This window comes from Galeopterus variegatus, unplaced genomic scaffold, assembly GCF_000696425.1.
Source record: "Galeopterus variegatus unplaced genomic scaffold, G_variegatus-3.0.2 Scaffold2618, whole genome shotgun sequence".
Classification (NCBI taxonomy): Eukaryota; Metazoa; Chordata; class Mammalia; order Dermoptera; family Cynocephalidae; genus Galeopterus; species Galeopterus variegatus.
Window position 1 is genome coordinate 254,844 of NW_007728729.1, and position 20,814 is coordinate 275,657.

Genomic DNA, 20,814 nt, shown 5'->3' on the forward strand with positions numbered 1-20,814 from the left:
CCTCATGCCACCCCTGCCTCTGCCTCTGCCCTACTCCCTTTCCCTGACTCAGTGCCCCCTCTCCAAGCCCTGCATTGCCTCTGACCTGTCCCTGTCCCCACCCCAGCACCTCCCACCCCTACTCTAGTTCCTGTTCCAGCTGCTGTCCCCACCTGTCCCTGTCCCCAGCCCCTACCCCATCTCAGCCTTGGCCCCCCACTCTGGCCCTTGCCCTGAGCTTGCATGAGCCCCCTGCCACCTGCCCCCCAGGTGCAGCTGCTGCGGGGAGAGCAGTACACGCTGATGGATAACACTGACCCGCACACCTGGGTTGTGCAGGGTGCTGGTGGAGAGACCAAGAGTGCCCCAGCCGCCTGCTTCTGCATCCCAGCACCCGACCCTGAGGCCGTGGCCAGGACCTCTAGGTGGGTCTGCCTGGGGATACTCAGGGGTCAAGGCTGGTTGGCTGCCCAAATGTTGGCCTTTGCCTGGAGCAGTGACTCCTGTGGCTGGGGAGGGAGAGAGAGAGGACAGATGTCTTTCTCTGATCTCCCCCTTGTTCTAGGCTGACCTCAGAGCTGCAGGCCCTGAAGCAGAAATTGGCCATGGTCCAGAGCCACCTGAAGTCCAGTACTGTGGAGCCTTTACAGCCTGGCCAGCAAGGTACTAAGGGCTGGCCCGGGAGAGGGGGAGAGGGAGTAGATTCCTACTTTGGCCACTGTCGTGGTGATGTGATGGGCATGGGGTGACCCTGGCTTAGGCACGTCTGCTCTGGGGATGCCCTCTCCTGGGTTGGCAAGTCTGTGAGGCTGTCCCTCCCTCAGTTAGGCCCTGCCCACCCCCCTCCCGGACCCACTCCCTACAGGACCCTCTGCACGCACCTGGGGAAGGCCCATCTGGCCGACATGAGGTAGACCCTCGACCCTCACCAGCACCCTCTGCTCCCAGCTCCTGCTGGCTCGGCCCCAGTTGACCCACAGGCCCAGAAGCTCCTGACGCAGATGACCCGACTAGACGGGGACCTGGGGCAGATAGAGAGGCAGGTGCTGGCCTGGGCCCGGGCCCCGTTGAGCCGCAGCACCCCACTGGAGGACCTGGAGGGCCGTATCCGCAGCCACAAGGTGGGCGAGCAGCAGGCTGGGGCAGCTGGGGTGAAAAGCGGCCCACCCTGGGGGGGGGCACACACTCTAGGGGGAGATGAGCCAAGTGTGGGAGCAGCCAGCAGGACCCGAGATGGAGGAGGGGAGCAGACAGTCCAGGGCTCTCATCCTGGCTCCTCTACTAACCAGCTCTGTGACCTTGGGCAAGTCTCTTAACCTCTCTGGGCCTCGGTTTCCTCATCCCTGAAACAAGCATAACAATACCCAGCTCATCTGATTATCCTGAGGAGGAAGCGTGGTAACGCCTGGGAAGGTTCTAGGAGAGCCCAACTAAAGGTCCCACACCCGGGAGGTATCTGGGGAAGGTTCTGAGAGCATCAAGGAAACTTGGGGTATGTTAGGGGTGATTTCTCCTGGCTGAAGGGGGAGACTTCCCAGAGAGCTTGCAGCATTGTTGTGTAAATTACCAGAGAAGAACACGTTGTCTGCCACGTGCACTCAGCACCCCAAAAGTGCTGGAAGTGAAGGCTGCCCTTCCCCACACCTGGAGCAGCAGCCTGGAGTCTCCTTCCAGACTGGCTTCTATTCAAGTGTATTACATCCTGTGTGTGTGGTTCTAAGAAATTTGAATCGTGTTGTTCACATTCTTGTGCAACTCTGTTTTCTCTCCACAACATTCTGTAGCTGTCAGGGGCTGCGGCTCAGCGGGGTCAGGGTGCTAGGTGGCAGGGAGGGGAAAGCAGGAGCAGAGGGGTTGCACTTGGGTCCTGGGGGACAACTCCAGGATGGAGAGGAAAGTGCCAGACACTCATCCGGAGGGTCTAGTGGAAGGGACACCTGTGGAGGGAGGGACCAAAGCAGGAGGGCAGAAGGGGGCGCTGTGCAGTCTCCACAGAGGCCTCGGCCCACCCAGGAGCACTCGCTGACAGCCCAGGGGCATGGTGGTCCCCATCAGGCTGGCAGCTGAGGCCGTCACACCCAAATCTGTCCTTGGGTTTTGAAGTCACAGTGTCTGCTGTGTAAGCAGCGTTGTGAGCCATGAGAAGCCCAGTTAGACTGGTCGTAGGCAGCGCCTGGCACAGAGTCGGCACTAAACAGTGACTTAGGGAGTGGAGGAGTGAGTGGCTGACACAAGAATGAAGGCAGTAACCCAAGTGGACAGAGCCGGGGCATGGCTGCCTGATCCTGGAGTGACAGAGAGGGGACCTGAAGGTTTTGTGAGCAGGATAGTGACATGAAGACCATGGCAGGCAACTGTGTGCCTGGCACTCACTGTGGGGTTCCTGACGTTCTCACTCCATCCTGCCATCGGTCATTCTGCAGATGAGGAGACAGGGCCAGAGAGGTTGACCTGCCCTAAGTCATCCACATGGGGACAAGCGGGACCAGGATTGTACCTGGTTCTCTGGCCCGAGCCTGAGCATGTACCCACCACACTCTTGGGCCTCCATGGCTGCAGAGTTAGATTGACCTGGCAGGAAAGCTGGGCAGAACCCACCTGCCCGGAGATCCCTGACCCCATCCCCTCCCCAGGGCACAGCCCAGCGCCTGCAGAGCCTGGGAGCCGAGAAGGAGGCTGCTCAGCAGGAATGTGAGGCATTTCTGTCGGCACAGCCCGTGGGCCCCACCACCCTGCAGCTGCCCGTGGCCCTCAACAACGTCAAGAACAAGTACAGTGACGTGCAGGTTCTGTGCAGCCTCTATGGGGAGAAGTGAGTACGCTGGGGACAGGGCCAGGCAGGGCAGCAGCGTGTGGCTGAGGGGGGTCTGACCGTTGGCTCCTCCTTGCAGAGCCAAGGCTGCCCTGGGTCTGGAGCAGCAGATCCAGGATGCGGACAGGGTCATTCGAGGCTTTGAGTCCACTCTGGCAAAAGAGGCCCCCATCCCTGCTGGCCCCGGGGCACTGCAGGAGAGAATCAACGAGCTGCAGGTGAGGGCGGTGGGCAGCCTACTAGTGGGGGGAGGGCACAGCCTGACCAAGCATTCAGGGGCAGGTGGGAGGTGGACATGGCATCTCACCGAACCACGAGGACTCATGACGCTGTGTCCCCTGCTCCCCAGCGCCAGCGGAGGGAGCTGCTGGAGCAGCAGACCTGCGTGCTGGGGCTGCACCGCGAGCTGAAAGCTGCCGAGCATGCGTGCAGTGCACTGCAGAACAACTTCCGTGAGTTCTGCCCAGACCTGCTGCGCCAGCAACGCCAGGTGCGAGCCCTCACCGACCGCTACCATGCTGCGGGGGACCAGCTGGACCTGCGGTGAGTGGCCTGGCCTCAGGGCACAGGGCAGCCCCCACGAAACATGGGCTGGGGTGGAGCCCCAGGGCTGCTGCCAACAAGCTGTGTGACCTTGGACTGGTAACTTCACCTCTCTGAGGTTCAGTTTCCTCACCTCTAAAATAAGATGATAACAGTACTTACCTCCCAGGGTGGTGCCTGGCAGAGACTGTTCCATGTCTCAATCCCCAGCTCCAGCACAGGGTCAAAGAGTAGGGGATCTGCACAGCAGGTCACTTGCCAGCCTCCTCCATCACTCACACCTGTCCCCAGAGGCGGCTCTCAGCTCTGCTCTGGGCCTTGTCCTTCTGTAGGGAGAAGACGGTGCAGGATGTTGGCCTCACCTACCAGCAGTTCAAGAACTGCAGGGACAATCTGAGCTCCTGGCTGGAGCACCTACCCCACAACCAGGTGCAGCCCAGGGACGGGCCCAGCCAGATTGCCTACAAGCTGCAAGCACAGAAGGTGAGGGGCTGGGGCTGCCAGTGACCCAAGGGCAGGTCAGACCCCTACCAAGAGCTGGGCACTTCTCCCCACTGGCTGGCCTCCCACCCCCCACCCTGCCACAGGGACAGCTGCCTGTGCACATGTGGCCTCTAGTGGCCAAGGCTCAAAAGCGCTCTAAGAGGCCTCAGAGCTGAGACCACAGAAGGCTTGGGTCACCCCTTTCCCCAACCTCCATCTGAAGTGCTCCATTGTGCCCACAGAAGCAGCCAGCTCATTTCTCTCTGGTCCAAGGTAGGCAGCGGGATTCATGCTCAGGCTACAGAGTTGCTGGGGGGTTCCAGCCACCACTGGCATCCTCCTTCTCCTCCTTTGCAAGTCCCTGCTGTGTTCACACAGGAACAGGCTCATTACTAGGCAATGAACCTGGGGCTGGGGGCACAGTCCCAGCCCTCAGGCAGCTCAGAGTCTGGTAGGGAAGGCCAGTGCGTCACAGGCTGTGACAGTGATAGGCACTTTGTACCTGAGCACTACGGGAGGCCCCTGCAGGATACTCGTGGGGGTTAGGGCGAGTGTGTGGGAGGAACGGACACCTAAGCTGAGACCCGAGGAATAGTGTGGGCCAGGTGGAGGGGGCAAAATGTCCAAGCAGGTGGCATGGCAGCCAGGAGAAAGGAGGGGGGTTCAAGGGCGAGAGTGACTGGATGAGGAGCAGACCACACGGGCCCCTCCAGCCACGGACAGGAGGCTGGACTCTTCCCTGCAGCACCAGGAAGCTGCCGGGGAGGAGACTCGGATGGTATTTGAACGCTGGCTCTCGCTGCCAAGTGGAGAATGGCTGGGAGGGGGGTGGGAATGAAGACAGGGAGGCCCATGAGAAGTCAGGTAGAAATCCAGGTGATGAGAGGGGACGGTGGCCTGGACCGGGGACAGGGACCATGAGACAGAACAAGGTAGGTAGATCTGAGACAGAGATGGCAGCATTAGGCAGGCCCGGTGACTGCCTGGAGGGGGCAGTGAGCGAGACAGACAGGTCTCCATGATGCCCAGAGTTCTGTTGGGGACACCTGGAAAGGGGGGGTGTCCCCTCCTGTGGTGAGGAGATGGGACAGAGCACATTTGGGAAGAGGAAATGAAGTCAGTTGGGTCATGCTGAGTGTGAGGTGCCCAGGACAGTCAACAGGGCCTGGGGAGCAGGAGGTGGGTTACGGGAGGCAGATGAGGGCTGGGGGTGCCACGGGGAGCTCGTGAGAACCAAAATGGGTCTGGGATTGTGGGAAAATGAGAACGTATGGGAAAGAGTGGGCAGTGGCATCAGGAACAGGGTCTGGGACAGAGATTCTCAGCCTGGGCTGCAGATCAGAATCTCCCAGGGAGCTTTTAAAACATCCCCAGGTCAGAACCCCTCCCCAGATCAATTAAATCAGAATCGTGGGGGTCAGAGCATTGGTACTTTTTTAAAGTTCCCAGGTGAGTGAAAGTGGGCAGCCAGGGTTAAGTACCATTGCAGCAGAGCAGCGGTTCTCAGAGTGTGGGCCCTGGACCAGCAGAGGCAGCAGCACCTGGCCCTTGTCAAAAATGCAACTTCTCACCCCAGCCTTGCAGAATCAGACCGGGTGGGTGGGCACAGCGTGGCTGTGTTCTGACAAAGCCTTCAGGTGGTTCTCATGCACACTGCAGCGGGAGAACCCCTCAGCTAGGACAGAATTCTCAGGGGGCCTAGGAAGAAGAAAGGGACTCTGCCAAGGAGGGGAAGGAGAAAAAGCAGAGAGAATAATGTCAGGGAAACGAAGGACTTCCTGCTCCAGGTCCCCCACACAGCCCTTCCTGTCCCAGGGGCCTGCTGGCTGCCTGTGGCCCTGGAGGCACCAGCTGGAGGAGAGTGAGGGTGAGTGGTTTCTCCTGGCCTCCCTGACTCTCACTTCTCTGGCAGAGGCTGGTGCAGGAAATCCAGGGCCGAGAGCAGGACAGGGCCACGGCGTCCCGTCTCTCCCAGGAGCTGCAGGCAGCGCTCCATGTAAGCAGTTTTACTTCAGTTTGTCCCTCTTTATCCACCACCCTCCCTCCCTCTTCCAGTTAACTGCTCCTCCATGCCCAACTTCCTCATTGACTTCCTGCCTGTTGTCCTTTCCTCCCTGCTCAGGACTATGAGCTACAGGCAGACACCTACCGCTGCTCCCTGGAGCCCACCCTGGTGATGCCAGCCTCCAAGAGGCCCCGTGTGGCTCCCCTGCAGGAGAACATCCAGGCCCAGGTGAGATGGGACCTGGTGGGGCTCAGTGTCCCTCAGCACCAGCTCTGCAGCCTCTAAGGCAGGAGCTGACTTGGCCCTCTCTGTCTCTCCCTTTCCCTCTCCAGGAGAAGAACCTTGCAAAGGCCTATACTGAGGTTGCAGCTGCACACCAACAGCAGCTGCACCAGCTGGAGTTTGCTAAAAAGATGCTGGAGAAGGTACAAAGACAATGTCCGCTCCATTCCCACCATAGCCAGCCTGGCCGGGCCGTTAGCCTGGCAGTCTGCTCTTCCTCCTCCCGCTACAGCATTTGAGCAGGGTTGGCAGCTGAAGGGGGGGCGGGCAGCTCCCTGCCTCCCATGGTTCTCTCCCCAGCAGCTCTTACAGGCTGGTATCCATGCTAGAGTTAACCCTGGAGATGTCATTCAGTGCACTCACAGCTTAGCCACTGAGCAGTCCTCCAATGGGGACAGGACCTCCTACCCCAGAGAGCAGAGAAAAGCCCACAGGGTCTTCAGCCTTAGGACCTAGCCACAATGGCAACAGCCACCATGGTCTCCCTCCCTGGTCAACCAGGAGCCAGAAGCTCCCCCTGGCTCTTGGTGACTTGTCTGCTTTTCTACTACTCTCAGCCATAGCGCAACAGCCCCCAGAGGAGTAGGGGGCCATTCCTGGGAGCCTGGGTGGAAGAAGAAAGGGGAAAGGCTCAGAAGGGAGAACCTGTCCTACTTGCACTTCTCGTTCAAACTTGGCCAAACCACTGCCTTGTGTATTAACATCATGGCATTAACTTCCCAAAATCTTGCATCCAAGCATCTCAGGTCTTCAGCTCCTCCTCCTGAGACCTAACAGGAAGTCTCAGGAGGGAGGGAGGGGTCTCTGATCTCAGGGGTACGATGTAGAGAAAAGGGGCTCCTATCTTTCCACCCCCACCCCAGTCCTCTTCCTTCCTCTCACCCTGCAGAAGGAGCTCAATGAGGACAGCCAGGTGACCCACGATGCAAAGCAAGGCTCTGAGAGCCCAGCCGGAGCTGGAAGGGAGTCAGAGGCCCTGAAGTCCCAGCTGGAGGAAGAGAGGAAGCGGGTGGCCCAGGTGCAGCGTGAGCTGGAGGAGCAGAGGCGCCAGCTGCTGCAGCTGAGGACTCAGCGGCCCTTGGAGAGGCTGGAGGAGAAGGAGGTGGTGGAGTTCTACCGGGACCCCCAGCTGGAGAGCAGCCTGTCCAGGGTGAAGTGCCAGGTGGAGGAGGAGGGCAAGCGGCGGGCTGGCCTGCAGGCAGATCTGGAGGCGGTGGCCCAGAAGGTCGTCCAGCTGGAGAGCCAGAGGAAGACCGTGCAGCCTCATCTGCTGACCAAGGAGGTCACCCAAATCGAGAGGGACCCCAGCATGGACAGCCAGGCGGCCCAGCTCAGCAGCGAGATCCAGCAGCTACAGGGGGAGGACGTCATTGTCTCGGCCCGGCTGGAAGAGCTAAAGAAGGAGCTGCTGGCCCTTGAGCAGAGGGAGGCGAACGTGCAGGAGAAGGTCGTGGTGAAAGAAGTGGTCAAGGTGGAGAAGGATCTGGAGATGGTCAAGGCAGCCCGGGCTCTGAGGCTGCAGATCAAAGAGGATGCTGCACGTAGGAAGGGGGCGGAGGAGGCCGCAGCCAAGCTGCAGGCTCGCATCGAGGACCTGGAGCGGGCGATCAGCTCAGTGGAGCCCAAGGTCATCGTGAAGGAGGTAAAGAAGGTGGAGCAGGACCCGGGCCTTCTCAGAGAGTCCTCCAGGCTGCGAAACCTGCTCGAAGGAGAGAGGAAGAAGAACGCGACACTGGCCAGGGAGCTGAGGGAGCTGCATGGCCAGTACAGCGTGGTGGAGAAGCAGAAGCCCAAGGTGCAGCTCCAGGAGCGGGTCAACGAGGTCTTCCAGGTGGATCCGGAGACAGAGCAGGAGATCGCGCGGCTCAGGGCTGCGTTGCAAGAGACCGCCAGCAAGAGGAGCAGCGTAGAGAAGGAGGTGCAGACGCTGCTGCCCGATCTGGAGGTCCTGCGGGCCCAGAAGCCCACGGTGGAGTACAAGGAGGTGACCCAAGAGGTCGTGAGGCACGAGAGGAACCCGGAGGTGCTGCGCGAGATCGACCGCCTGAAGGCCCAGCTCAATGAGCTGGTCAACAGCGACGGGCGCACCCAGGAGCAGCTCATCCGGCTGCAGGGGGAGCGCGACGAGTGGAGACGGGAGCGGTCCAAAGTGGAGACCAGGACAGTAAGCAAGGAGGTGGTGCGCCACGAGAAGGACCCGGTGCTGGAGAAGGAGGCCGAGCGGCTCCGCCAGGAGGTGCGGGAAGCAGCCCAGAAGAGGCGGGCTGCCGAGGACGTGGTCTACGAGCTGCAGAACAAGTACCTGCTGCTGGAAAGGAGGAGACCTGAGGAGAAGGTGGTGGTCCAGGAGGTGGTGGTCACCCAAAAGGACCCGAAGCTGCGCGATGACCACAGCCGGCTGAGCCGGAGCCTGGATGAGGAGGTGGGCCGGCGGCGGCAGCTGGAGCGCGAGGTGCAGCAGCTGCGGGCCGACGTGGAGGAGAAGGACGGCCTGCTCAGCTTCCAGGAGGACCGCAGCAAGAAGCTGGCCGTGGAGAGGGAGCTGCGCCAGCTGACCCTGCGGATCCAGGAGCTCGAGACGCGGCCCCCGGCGGTGCAGGAGAAGATCATCATGGAGGAAGTGGTGAAGCTGGAGAAGGACCCGGACCTGGAGAAGTCCACGGAAGCCCTGCGGAGGGACCTGGACCAGGAGAAGACGCAGGTGACAGAGCTGCATCGGGAGTGCAAGAACCTGCAGGTCCAGATCGATGTCCTCCAGAAAACCAAGCTGCAGGAGAAGACCATCTATAAGGAGGTGATAAGGGTGCAGAAGGACCGCGTGCTGGAGGATGAGAGGGCCCGGGTGTGGGAGATGCTCACCAGGGAGCGCACAGCCCGGCAGGGCCGGGAGGAGGAGGGGCGGCACCTGCGGGAGCGGATCGACAGGGCCGAGGCCCTGGGGAGGACCTGGTCCCGGGAAGAGGCCGAGCTGCAGAAGGCCCGAGACCAGGCAGCCCAGGAGTGCGGGCGCCTGCAGCAGGAGCTGCGGGAGCTGGAGAGGCAGAAGCAGCAGAAGGCACTGCAGCTGCAGGAGGAGTCGGAGCTGCTCAGCCAGAAGACGGAGAGCGAGCGGCAGAAGGCGGCCCAGCGCGGCCAGGTGCTCTCGCAGCTGGAGGCGGCCATCCTCCACGAGAAGGACCAGATCTACGAGAAGGAGAGGACCCTCCGGGACCTGCACACCAAAGTGAGCCGGGAGGAGCTCAGCCAGGAGACCCAGACACGGGAGACCAACCTGTCCACCAAGATCTCCATCTTGGAACCCGACACAGGGATGGACATGTCCCCGTACGAGGCCTACAAGAGGGGCATCATCGACCGAGGCCAGTACCTGCAGCTGCAGGAGCTCGAGTGCGACTGGGAGGAGATCACCACTTCAGGCCCTTGCGGGGAGGAGTCCGTGCTCCTGGACCGCAAGAGCGGGAAGCAGTATTCCATCGAGGCCGCCCTCCGCTGCCGGCGCATCTCCAAGGAGGAGTACCACCTGTACAAGGACGGCCACCTCCCCATCTCTGAGTTTGCCCTGCTCGTGGCGGGGGAGACCAAGCCCAGCTCCTTGCTGTCCCTTGGCTCCATCATCTCGAAGTCCCCTCTCACCTCCCCAGCATCCCAGAGTACTGGTTTCTTCTCCCCCGGTTTCTGTCTCGGGCTCAGTGATGACAGCTTCCCCATAGCCGGGGTCTATGACACCACCACCGACAACAAGTGCAGCATCAAGACAGCTGTGGCCAAGAACATGCTGGACCCCATCACCGGGCAGAAGCTGCTGGAGGCCCAGGCAGCCACAGGGGGCATCGTGGACCTCCTCAGCCGTGAGCGCTACTCCGTGCACAAGGCCCTGGAGAGGGGGCTGATCGAGAACACCTCCACACAGAGGCTGCTCAATGCCCAGAAGGCCTTCACTGGCATCGAGGACCCTGTCACCAAGAAAAGGCTGTCGGTGGGCGAGGCTGTCCAGAAGGGCTGGATGCCCCGAGAGAGCGTGCTCCCGCACCTGCAGGTGCAGCACTTGACTGGGGGGCTCATCGATCCCAAGAGGACAGGCCGCATCCCCATCCCCCAGGCCGTGCTCTCCGGAATGATCAGCGAAGAGCTGGCCCAGGTCCTGCAGGATGAGTCCAGCTACGAGAAGGATTTGACAGACCCCATCTCCAAGGAACGGCTGAGCTACAAGGAGGCCATGGGGCGCTGCCGGAAAGACCCCCTGAGCGGCCTGCTTCTCCTCCCCGCCGCGCTGGAGGGGTACCGCTGCTACCGCTCAGCCTCTCCCACCGTACCACGCTCCCTGCGTTGAGGGGGCCTCGCAGTCATGGCAGTGTGTGTGTTGGGGGGCTGGGTAAGATGCATGCACCCCCTCGTCCCCAGAGCAGCCTAATCCGAGGCAGTGGGTGTTCGCTCTGTCTGACCAGTATTTTATTACTCAGACATTCATGGTGTTGGGCTCCCTCCCTGAACCTTGGTCCTGGATCCTTCCCCAGACCAGGTGCTCAGCAGCTCAGTTTTTCCTCCCTCCTCCCCGATCCAATGCTTCCAATAAATGAATTCTTCCAGTTCCATGTCTCATTCACATTTGGGGATGCAAGATGGATCTGTCTGGGGTGTGAGCACAGAGACAGCATTGCTTGGGTCCTTCCCCAGGTGAGGAGTGGACGTGCCCACTGCTTCTGGCTGGGAAATGAGGTGTTCTCAGAGGGCTGTGCTTCCTTGGATTCTGGGCAGAGATGCGGTGGCAGCCCATGGAAAGAGATCATGGAGCAGCAGCCCCCTCCTCACCAGCCCCTTCCAACCTTCCCCACCGTCTCAGTTTAAGACAGGACTGTTGGGCCGCCCGGTGGCGCACTGCTACAGTGCGCCGCTTGGGAAGCGCGGCAGCGCTCCCGCCGAGGGTTCAGATCCCACATACAGACCGGCCGCTCACTGGCTGAGCGAGGCGCGGGGGCAACACTGAGGGTTGTGATCCCATGGCCGGTCCCGGCCCTGTACGGGCGCGACACTGAGGGTTGTGATCCGTTGCCGGTCACGAAAAAAGACAAAAAAAAAAAAAAAAAAAGACAGGACTGTCTCCAGCCCCTGTCAATCTCCCACTTGTTGGCAAACCCAGGTGTTCCCCATGAGCAGAACAAGGACAGAAACTCAGGAATGTCACGTTTATTTCCTGTTTGACAAGCCAGAAGCAAACCAACATAAGCATATCTTGGGTGAAGTGACAACTAGTTACAACAGCCGCATTGGCCCCGACCTCTCCTAGGATCAGGAAAGTGCCCTCTCTCCTCTCCCTCACCCCCTCGTCCTGAACTTGGCACTCTGAACTGGAACTCAACTCTTCCCCCAAACATTTTAAATCCAAAAAGCCCAGCAGGGGGCACCCTTTCCTAGGCGTCTGGCTCTGCTGCTGCAGGCCGGGGCAGGTGAAGGCCTGAGGACTACCTAGTCAGCAGCGCCAGGGCAGGCTTCCTGCTCTCAACTTGGCACCTGTTGTTCCAGTGCTGGAGTACCCCCTCTAACGTACACCCCCATGCATGGAGCATCTGTGCCCGTTTTGAAACAGCACCGTCAAACCCAACAAACAACAGAAGAACTCGCTAACCTGCTGGCAGGACTAGCCCAAACTCAGCCCTCTGACGGCTGATGCCAAATTCCTTAGAGCTTTGCTCTCTCCCCAGATTTGTCCTCTCTCTTGGGAAATGGGTGGGGAGGCAGCTGGGGTAGCCCCTGGAGAGAGGATTCAAGGTGGTGGGCCCTCCACGTTCTCAGCAGCAAAAATGCTTCAGCACTCTCTGGCAGGGGGCCCGGGGGGGCTCCGCAGATGAGAAGTACGGATGGGCAAGGGCGGCCTTGGCCGAGATCCGCCGGCTGGGGTCATACTGCAAGAGTTGCTGGGAAAGATAAGGAAAGAGATTGGACTGGGTGTGGCCAGGGTGGGGAGAGGAATTCCCCTCCCAGGTCCCAGCCAGAGTGCTCTGAGCCCCAAAGTGGCTGCCCTCAAGCCCAGGACTGCACGTAGCCACCACTGCCCAGCTCTCGAGCCAGTTCTGGACACTCCCAGAATCTGGGACAAAGAGTTAGTTCTCCCCAGCCCCATGAGTCACACAGGTCTCCTTCAGGCAGCCAAAGCTGAGTCAGCTCCTCCTCCTTGTTGAGGGCTCCAGGTCCCAGCCTGCTTCTAGTTGAGAACAGAGACATCTCTCTTGTTTCAGGGAACAGGGGACAAACCTGTCTAGGGGTATAGATGAGGTGGGGCGGGAATTCAAACAGCAGGGAGGGAGGAAAGGAGAAGCTCACACTACAAGAGGCCAGACCTGTCCAGCTCTCTGCCCTGGAGTCCCTAGGCCCAGGCAGGATGTGGAAGGACCCGCTGCCATGGAGCAGCCTGGATGGGGTGCTAAGAGCCTTGGCTGGAAGTCCCCGCCACCCTGCTGGCACTGGGTTGGGAGACAACACACAGCCTGAAGAGGAAAATACTGCCCTGCTTTCCTCTGACCCAACACTAGATTAAAAAGAGAAATGTGGCTCCGAGCCTTTGTGGACAAGAACCAGGCGCCCTGCCTGAGGCCTTCTGGGCAGTCTGGCCTGAGCCAGCCCAAGGGTCAAGATGGTACAACAGGAACAGTGAGAGGACCATGGCAGGGGCCCGGGTGGAAGGAAACAGCCTGTCTGAACAGCCTCGTGTGAAGACTCACCACACCACTGAGGAAGGCACTGAGGGGACACCAAGGCAGTAGGAAGCTTGCCCTGCCTGTGGAAGCGCACAGTTCAGATGGGGCAATATGTCCACGTGAGAGAGTAACCAAAGACGCAAGCCAACCAGGAGGAAGGGGCTGGTGTCACAGCACAAAGACTAACTAGATGAGAGAAGTTTCAACAGGGAAGAGGAACATTGGACTTATCACAGGAGAGGCTTCCAGGTTGAACAGTCAGTACACACAGGGACAGGGATGTACAGGTGTACACAAGGGTTGGGAAAGAGACCAGCTTGGACTCAGAGAGAACCAGGGTTATGTGAGAAGCTGGCCGAGAAAGGGGACATTCTGGTTGAGCAGTGGCTAAAGCTAAGTGGTTTTTCTTGGCCACCTGTACCTACCATAAGCAGATCTTTGCCCTCTGGCTCCAGATTGGGCACAATCTCCTCCATCCCCTTCCTGGTCCACTTGGGGAAGGTGCCCTTATAATCAGGCAGCTGGGTGACCCCTGGCCATATGGCTTCACTGGGTGTTCCCAGGGTACGAAAGATACGAAAGAGCTGGTCAATCTCAGAGTCACCAGGAAACAGGGCTTTGCGAGTCACCTGGAATGAGGAAGAAGAGAAGGTGTGGGGTCTATCACTTTGTCATACAGAATCTAATACCAGATAAGTGGCCAGAATCAAGGAGGGACCCTCAAGATATCTCGCCCAGGGCTGTGCTAAGAATTCTAGCCTTTTCTGGAATAAGGCTGGCTTCCTCAGTCCTCTAGGCAGTCCTCAACACCCCTTAATCCATCCTTAACAAAAGTTACCAGGGATTCCCCAGCCGCCATCCCAGTAGGACCTTGCCTATGGCCTCCCTGTGGCTATGCTTGTCCCCCTCTCTACCATCTCTGCAAAGATGCAACCAATGCTCCAGACATCCACAGCTGTCGAATAAAACTTGCTGCCCAAGAGGATCTCAGGGGCGCGATACCACAGTGTCACCACCTGCAGGGGCAAGAAAACAGCATCTTTCAGGGTGGCTGAGTACACAGGTGACATTCCTTCAGCTGTCCTTCTCTCCTCTTCATCTCGCAATACCTCGTGGGTGTAAGTGCGTAGGGGCACCCCGAAGACTCGAGCCAGTCCAAAGTCAGCCAGCTTGATGGCACCCATCTCACTGATGAGCAGATTCTGGGGCTTCAGATCTCGGTGGATGACCCGATGAGAGTGGCAAAAATTCACCCCCTGCAGCAGCTGGAAGAGGTAGCTCTGGAGTAAGGAGCAGAAGAAAGAGCCGGCTGAGCGGACGGTGGCTGCTGGGTGGGGTGTCCCCTAGTCTTCCCAGCCTTCCCTGGTACCTTGACCAAGTGCAGGGGGAGCTCCGAGGCTGGGGCAGAGTCCATGTACTTCTTCAGGTCCTGGCTGAGGAACTCAAACACCAGGTAAATCTTCTTCTCATTGTGCACCACATCCAGCAGCCTGGCAGGGAGGTGCCAGTCAGGGCATGACCTTCCCTGTCCCAGCTCCCAGACTCTTTCCCCAACTCACCTGACGATGTTGGGGTGCTTCAGTTCTTTGAGCAAGGAGATCTCCCTGATGGCGGTGCTTGGGACCCCCTCGACCTCCCTAAAGGAAAGGAGGTACAGCAGTGGGCATGGAGGGTGCTTCTAGCCAAGGGATTCACTGCTGTGTTCCATACGGATGGCCCATCCCCCAGTGATGGGGACCTGTGCTCCTTGGCACATACTGATCACCCACCGAGCTCCAGAGTGTAGGACAGGGCTGAGGCTGGCCAGTTGGTGGTGAGTTGGGGTGCAAGCGGGGGAGGGTCGCACTTCGTGGCCACCCCAGTATAACTGGGCAGCTCTCGGAAAAGGAGTTGTGTTAACTCCTGAGATGAGGGAATGGAGGGGGAGCTCCCGGGCTGCGGGTGGCCCTGGGCCCCCTGACTCAGAGGCCATCCCAGTACTCACAGATCCAGCCTGATCTTCTTGAGGGCCACGAGCTGCCCTGACTCCTTGTTCTTGGCCTTATACACCACTCCATAGGTGCCCTCTCCGATCTTCTCTATCTTCTGGAACACATCCATGTCCGCAGAGCTGCCCAGGAAACAGACAGTGCCCAGGCATTCACGCCCCACGCCCCATACGGATGGCCCATCCCCCAGTGATGGGGACCTGTGCTCCTTGGCACATACTGATCACCCACCGAGCTCCAGAGTGTAGGACAGGGCTGAGGCTGGCCAGTTGGTGGTGAGTTGGGGTGCAAGTGGGGGAGGGCCGCACTTCGTGGCCACCCCAGTATAACTGGGCAGCTCTCGGAAAAGGAGTTGTGTTAACTGCCCAGGATGCCCTGCTCCCCACCCCCACTGCCACCAGACCATCCTGCCTGGGAACATGGCTGGGAACCAGGGGTGCCCCTCACCCAGCAGAGCCAGGAACCCCAGGCCTCCTGCTTTAGCTACGGGGCACAGCAGGGCCCAAACTTCCCCTGCCCCGCCCCCACTTCAGCCCAACCAGGCCCAGGCTTTGGGAGTGCAAGGTTACCCAGAAGGTTGGCTGGGGACAGCTTGGGGCAGAGGTCAGGGGTTGGGGAGGGCTTCTGAAGCCACCGCCCTGCCCTAGGCCGCACAGTCAGGGCCCATGGCCTACGCCTGGCCTGTTTGGCGACGTTTGGCCTCGAGAGCAGAACCTCGGTGGGGGCAGGCCCTCTGCATCCTAGGCTCTCCACCTGGGCCCCAAGGCCTTCAGCGTCCACCCCCCAGGGCCCCAGCGGAGAATTCACCAGAAACCCTGAACCCTGGGCCAGCTGCAGCCTCACTGTGGGGGCAGCTGTCTGCTCCACAGCTCCCCCTCCTGGCCCCTGCTGGCGCTGCACCACGTGCACACTTCACAAGGTCACGCCCTCCAGGGCCTTTATTCACAAGGACCTTCTGGAACCCTCCAGGACTCCACATGAGGCACAGCTCCAGCACCGGAGCTCAGCCCCCCACAGTCTTCTGGGGGGTGGGGGTGTCAGACTCTGGTGCCTGTTGATTAAAATGATCGGAGACGTGAAAGAAGACACAGCAGACGAGATGCAGGTGAAGAGCGGGGGCCACTGCTCTCTCAGGCGACCAGCCCCGACCCAGCCGCTGTCACAGCTTTTATTACATTTAGCAAGCTTGTGCGTGCAAGATAAGCATTAATGCATAAATTCTGTTATATTTTTCTCAAGAGTAGAAGGCCGTTACCTCTCCTCTCAAGCACTTGGTTATCGATAATGCACTTCCTGGTAACGTCCCAAGAAAGTGTTCTTACAGCTTCAAACGTTCTCAAGGATTGTTTGCAATCCTTGATATTTCTTGGTTGTCAACTCGTATGCAAGTTCACCAAGTGAACACGTCCTTGGGTGCTGACCACAGATGTACATTAACCATTTCCTTCACAACAATCACAACAATTCCTTGAACTTGTTAAGACAAGTGAACAGAGAGGGAGTGGGGAAAGAGGAATGAGTAAAAGGACACAAAAATCAACTACAATGTGTATTGAGAAGTTAAAAAATTTTTTAAAAAGCAGTAATAGATTGGATAGTACTTCTGTGATCACCTGTTCATTACTTAAATGCAATGAAATAGCTAGCCAATAAAATACTCAAATTTCCACTATTATTTTGTGCAGTAGTTTCAGAGTATCTTTATAAAAGATATAAATTCTACTGTTAAGATATGATAGCCTTTAGACACATGTAATAAATAGCTGTATCAGTCTGTTTCCATTGTTTGTAACAGAATACCTAAAACTGGGTAATTTATGAAGGGATGAAATTCGTTGTCAAGGATTGTTTGCAATCCTTGACATTTCTTGGTTAACTCGTTTGCGAGTTCGCCAAGTGAACACATCCTTGGGTGCTGACCACAGAAGTCCATTAACCGTTTTCTTCAGGTGCCTCCTTTCTGGGCCTTCATTTCTGGGACAATTCCAAATTAGGGATCGACCACCCCACCCTTCTAATCTCTGGCTCCTGACAAAGGTTGTCACGCAGGAAGTGCCTACACATCTGATTTGTCAAGGTGACATCAAACAGTGGGTCTGGCCTCAGAAGCAGGTGGTGGCAGTGGGGGGGTGGGGTTGCTAGGGGCTGCCTCTTTCTACTGGCTGTTGTCTCTCTCTTGCTGGTACATCCTCTGTGCCTGGACAGCTTGTTCCAGCAAAGGGAGATTCATGCCTTCCACACAGGTCAGCACCCGGGCCTTCACCACGGCACCTCCACCTGAAAGACACAAACACCATAGCATTAGCAGGGACTGCCCGGAGTGTCAGCACGTACCGTACAGATGCATTCTGTTTCCCTTGACTTGCTCAGTCCCGAGGCAAGAAAGATGACATGGGTGCTGGCAATCTGTCTAGCTAGGCCTCAGGACTGCGGGCCTGCCATGCACCGCTGCACGTGTCTGGAACTTAGCGGGTAGCCTGAAATGCCACTTCCCCGGGGATGGAGGTGTACACTCTACTTCCCTCCTTTGTCACCTTAACTCTGGTCACCTTCTCCTTGGGTCCCAAATGCCCAGGGTTGAGGAGGGGTCTCAATCACCATCCTAGCTCTCTGTAATGAGAGAAGGGCCCCCTTGATACCCACTGTCATTGGAAATCGGGGCAAAGAAAGACTCCTATTTACTAAATCCAAAGGACTGAGCTCCAGAAGAGTTTGGCCTTATAGGGACAAGTCATCCCACCCTGGATGAGGGGATCAGGAGGCTTCTAGCAGATGCAGTGGTGAACTCATACTTTATGAAAAGATTTGTCAAGGTGACATCAAACAGGAAAGACATCTAGGGTTTGCCCTAAGAGAAGTTTTTTGTTTTGTTTTGTTTTTTGACAGCTGGCCAGTACAGGCATCAAACCCTGGACCTTAGCGTTATCAGCACCAGGCTCTGACCAGCGGAGTTAATTGGTCAGCCCCTAATAGAAGTGGTTTTGTTTTTGTTTTTTTTAATTTCTTTTTTTTTTTTTTTAAAGATGACCGGTGGGGCCGGCCCGTGGCTCACTCGGGAGAGTGCGGTGCTGATAACACCAAGGCTGCGGGTTCGGATCCCATATAGGGATGGCCGGTTCGCTCACTGGCTGAGCGTGGTGCTGACAACACCAAGTCAAGGGTTGAGATCCCCTTACCGGTCATCTTTTATTTTTATTTATTTATTTAGCTGAGGGTGGTGCTGACAACACCAAGTCAAGGGTTGAGATCCCCTTACCGGTCATCTTTTATTTTTATTTATTTATTTATTTTATTATTTTTTTTTAAAAGATGACTGGTAAGGGGATCTTAACCCTTGACTTGGTGTTGTCAGCACCACCCTCAGCCAGTGAGCGAACCGGCCATCCCTATATGGGATCCGAACCCGCAGCCTTGGTGTTATCAGCACCGCACTCTCCCGAGTGAGCCACGGGCCGGCCCATGTTTTTTTTTAATTTCTCACTCATGTTCTCTCTGCTCTCTTGGCACTTCAGTGAACATATTCAATGTTCTAAGACATTATCCTGTCTTCTCTTGGTGCAGTTTTGAGATAGAGACTCTCTGGTTAAAGTCCACCCTACCCTTCCTTCTGATCTAGGCCATTTATTGATCTAACACAGCCTGGGGGCAGAATCCAGTGGCAGACTGTCTAGATTCCAGCTGTCCACGCAGACGTTGCCTTGTGTCATCAGTTTGCTATCCCAGTGCTGGGCTGCAGAGATGGCAAGGTTTAGAGAGGAGCGAGTGTGTGACAATACCTGGATTTATCTATCGATCAGTGTAGACTGTTGATTCTCATGAAACCCTCCCCTCTACACTCATGTTGTGGAACACACTGCTTCTCCCTGTGAGTGAAAGCAGTTACTAGATTTGGAAGTGAGCTTTAGAAATATGATCACAAGGGACATACTGGGCAACACTGGTAATCCATCTGCAAAAGGCCTGTGAAAATGGAACCAGAACAGTGTTTGAATAAGCATCACAGGAAGGAGGAAAGGACTTTATGAATAAGAGAGCTGCAGAAATGGTCATTTAGGGGAATTTCTTCTTGCAAAGATGAAGAACGTAGAGCAAGGAAGGAGGGACTGGCTTACAAAAAGCAGTCAGAGTGCAGTGGGTCGAGGTGTGAGCAGAACAAGAAAGGGGTGACAGAACTTCTCTCAGGAAGTTTGTCCATGAAGGGAAGGAAGGTCGTGGCCAGGTCGGTAGGGACAGAGAGTAGAAGACGACTGATTATTATTGGTGTTCTTCTAACACAGGAGAGGCTTGAGTGCCTTATATGTGGACAGGGAGGACCCGTGGTAGCAGGCTGAGCATACGGTGGAGAGAGCACAGTCCCCGCAGGAGGGGAGGCCGGGGACCGCAGCCTGGGGTGCATCTCAGGTAGGAGGGACCCATCTTCCTTGCAGATGGGATAGAAGGAACTAATGGTGGGATGCACACACTTTCAGGAGGAGGACGGCTGCCTGTGGCCTCAGTTTTAGCTGGGATGTAAGAGGTGAGGTAATTTCCAGGAGGGAAAGGGGAGGGGAGGAAGAAGGGGGTTTTACATGGCAGGGGAATGCCTAGAATAGCTGTTGTGGCGCCCAAGAGGGGACACATGGAAGGATTTCCAGGCAGTGCAGAGGACCCCAGTGAAATAAGAGACCCTGAAGTCATCGTAGATTCCATGTGGCTTTGTGAACTTCTGCACTCAGCAGTCAGTAGGATCAGACAGGGTGGAGGTCGGGGTTTCATCGAGCAGGAGTGACTGAAGGCAACGGCTGAAACTTCTGCCCCGAAAGTGGCTGAAATGATAGCACGGCTCAGCTGCAGGGACAGAGAAGGTGGGAGAAAACCAAGGAGTCCCAAGTCCCCAGGTCCTGATGAGGCTGAAGAATGAGGTAGCGGGAGTGAGGGGGACGACAGAAAGACGCCGAGAGAGGACGGCGCAGTTTTGGGCTGCAGAGGCAGGGCAATCCGGGAAGACAAGTCCAAGGTCCGGCGGGTGTGGGAGGCAGAAGTAGGGCAGAGGTGCACGGTGGCAGAACTGGTTGGCAGCAGGCAGACGTTCCCCTAGATCTTTTACCTGCGTGATGCCAAACCCGAGGAGCTGGCAGGATTCCCGCCCCACCCTGAGTTCTGTGGGGTGTGTGGCTTGGGAGCCCGCACGGACCCCATGTGGGTGGAACTGCTGGCCTGGGTTTGGTCATGTCCTGGAGAAGGCAAGAACATAAGGACACTTGAAGGGGGAGGTGCAACGGTGCCAGAGGACACAACAGGAGGGTTTCTGAGGGCAGGAAACCGGGGTCAGGTGGAAGAAAACCCAAATGCAGTGGGATTTATGGTGAGGGCTCGAGGACAGCCACTTGCTGAAGTCAAGTAACCTGGAGACAGGGTGTTATATTAGGGAGTCTGGAGCAGAGCTGGGGAAGCCTGCTCCCCAACACCTAAGTTCCTGCACAGGAAGCCCTGAGCCCTTGGGCAGTGCCCACAGAACGTATCAGATCCCAGGAGTTTTACAACACAGCAGGCATTTCTTCAGTCTTCTTAGCTAGCTGTATGCAAAAATTGCAGAAAGGTAACCTTAGGTGGCCTCTCATCTGTCCTTAGAACTGACAACCTGGACACAGGTAGGATACATGTCTGATTGAGTATTGTGCCCCCACAGGATTTAGGACCTGGCTCAGGGAGCTTTAGTGCAACCACACGGGGCCTACTTCTGTCCAGCCCAGAGGTCAGGTGGCCAGGGCCATGCTCAGCTGCCCATCCCTCCGCATCGTCATCTTTAATTCCTTGTGCCAGCTATGAATGATGAGCATGAATTACTTAGAAGATCAAGAAAAAAAATTTTAAGATAAAAAGCCAAAAACAGGATGGGATGCAGATGAGAAGTGGTAAACTGGCCAGGTAAGAAGGCTGCTTCACCTGAGGCTTCAGCTCAGGTTCACTTTTTTTTGGGGGGGGGGGGGGCAAGAATATTTCAGAGGTGGTGCTCGTGTCTCCCTCACGCGTCACATCGGAAACACATGG

At 57.4% G+C, this 20,814-nt stretch overlaps 3 protein-coding genes across 8 annotated transcripts in view; 1 reads left to right on the forward strand and 2 right to left on the reverse strand.

The window, feature by feature from the left end:
- EVPL (envoplakin) overlaps positions 1 to 10,689 on the forward strand; it is a 19,534-nt gene extending 8,845 nt beyond the window's left edge. The window contains exons 12-22 of one of the 2 annotated variants that reach the window (XM_008582453.1): positions 250 to 404; positions 545 to 642; positions 928 to 1,100; positions 2,613 to 2,791; positions 2,871 to 3,009; positions 3,141 to 3,334; positions 3,667 to 3,817; positions 5,730 to 5,813; positions 5,940 to 6,050; positions 6,155 to 6,247; positions 6,994 to 10,689. In XM_008582453.1, coding sequence (XP_008580675.1) covers positions 250 to 404; positions 545 to 642; positions 928 to 1,100; positions 2,613 to 2,791; positions 2,871 to 3,009; positions 3,141 to 3,334; positions 3,667 to 3,817; positions 5,730 to 5,813; positions 5,940 to 6,050; positions 6,155 to 6,247; positions 6,994 to 10,434 — 4,818 coding nt within the window. In that variant the 3' untranslated portion in view covers positions 10,435 to 10,689. Of the gene's footprint in view, positions 1 to 249; positions 405 to 544; positions 694 to 927; positions 1,101 to 2,612; positions 2,792 to 2,870; positions 3,010 to 3,140; positions 3,335 to 3,666; positions 3,818 to 5,729; positions 5,814 to 5,939; positions 6,051 to 6,154; positions 6,248 to 6,993 lie in introns of both variants that reach the window. The other variant, XM_008582452.1, reaches the window with a different exon arrangement.
- Positions 10,690 to 11,272: 583 nt separating this feature from the next.
- CDK3 (cyclin-dependent kinase 3) lies at positions 11,273 to 14,916 on the reverse strand. Of its 5 annotated transcripts, none has more exons than XM_008582454.1 (7): positions 14,781 to 14,916; positions 14,356 to 14,433; positions 14,166 to 14,286; positions 13,906 to 14,076; positions 13,711 to 13,812; positions 13,222 to 13,425; positions 11,273 to 12,016 (listed from the first exon to the last, which is right to left on the reverse strand). In XM_008582454.1, the coding sequence occupies exons 1-7, from the start codon at positions 14,894 to 14,896 to the stop codon at positions 11,891 to 11,893; spliced, it is 918 nt and encodes a 305-aa protein (XP_008580676.1). In that variant the 5' UTR covers positions 14,897 to 14,916; the 3' UTR covers positions 11,273 to 11,890. The 5 variants fall into 5 exon arrangements, with proteins under 5 accessions (XP_008580676.1, XP_008580677.1, XP_008580679.1 ...); XM_008582455.1 differs by having other exon boundaries at positions 13,222 to 13,412; positions 13,695 to 13,812; positions 14,781 to 14,896; XM_008582457.1 differs by lacking the exon at positions 13,906 to 14,076 and having other exon boundaries at positions 14,781 to 14,896.
- Positions 14,917 to 16,623: 1,707 nt separating this feature from the next.
- The window catches only part of TEN1 (TEN1 CST complex subunit), an 8,864-nt gene continuing 4,673 nt past the window's right edge, over positions 16,624 to 20,814 (reverse strand). The window contains exon 3 of the mRNA XM_008582459.1: positions 16,624 to 17,061. Coding sequence (XP_008580681.1) covers positions 16,940 to 17,061 — 122 coding nt within the window. The 3' untranslated portion in view covers positions 16,624 to 16,939. The remainder of the gene's footprint in view (positions 17,062 to 20,814) is intronic.

What these genes read in the sequence shown, in the direction of transcription:
- CDK3 (XM_008582455.1), bottom strand. Translation starts at nt 14,896, where the DNA reads ATGGATGTGTTCCAGAAGATAGAGAAGATCGGAGAGGGCACCTATGGA. An exon ending in AAGAAGATCAGGCTGGATCT is followed by an intron (nt 14,434 to 14,780) that starts GTGAGTACTGGG and finishes CCTTTCCTTTAG; the next exon opens with GGAGGTCGAGGGGGTCCCAA. An exon ending in AAGCACCCCAACATCGTCAG is followed by an intron (nt 14,287 to 14,355) that starts GTGAGTTGGGGA and finishes CCTCCCTGCCAG; the next exon opens with GCTGCTGGATGTGGTGCACA.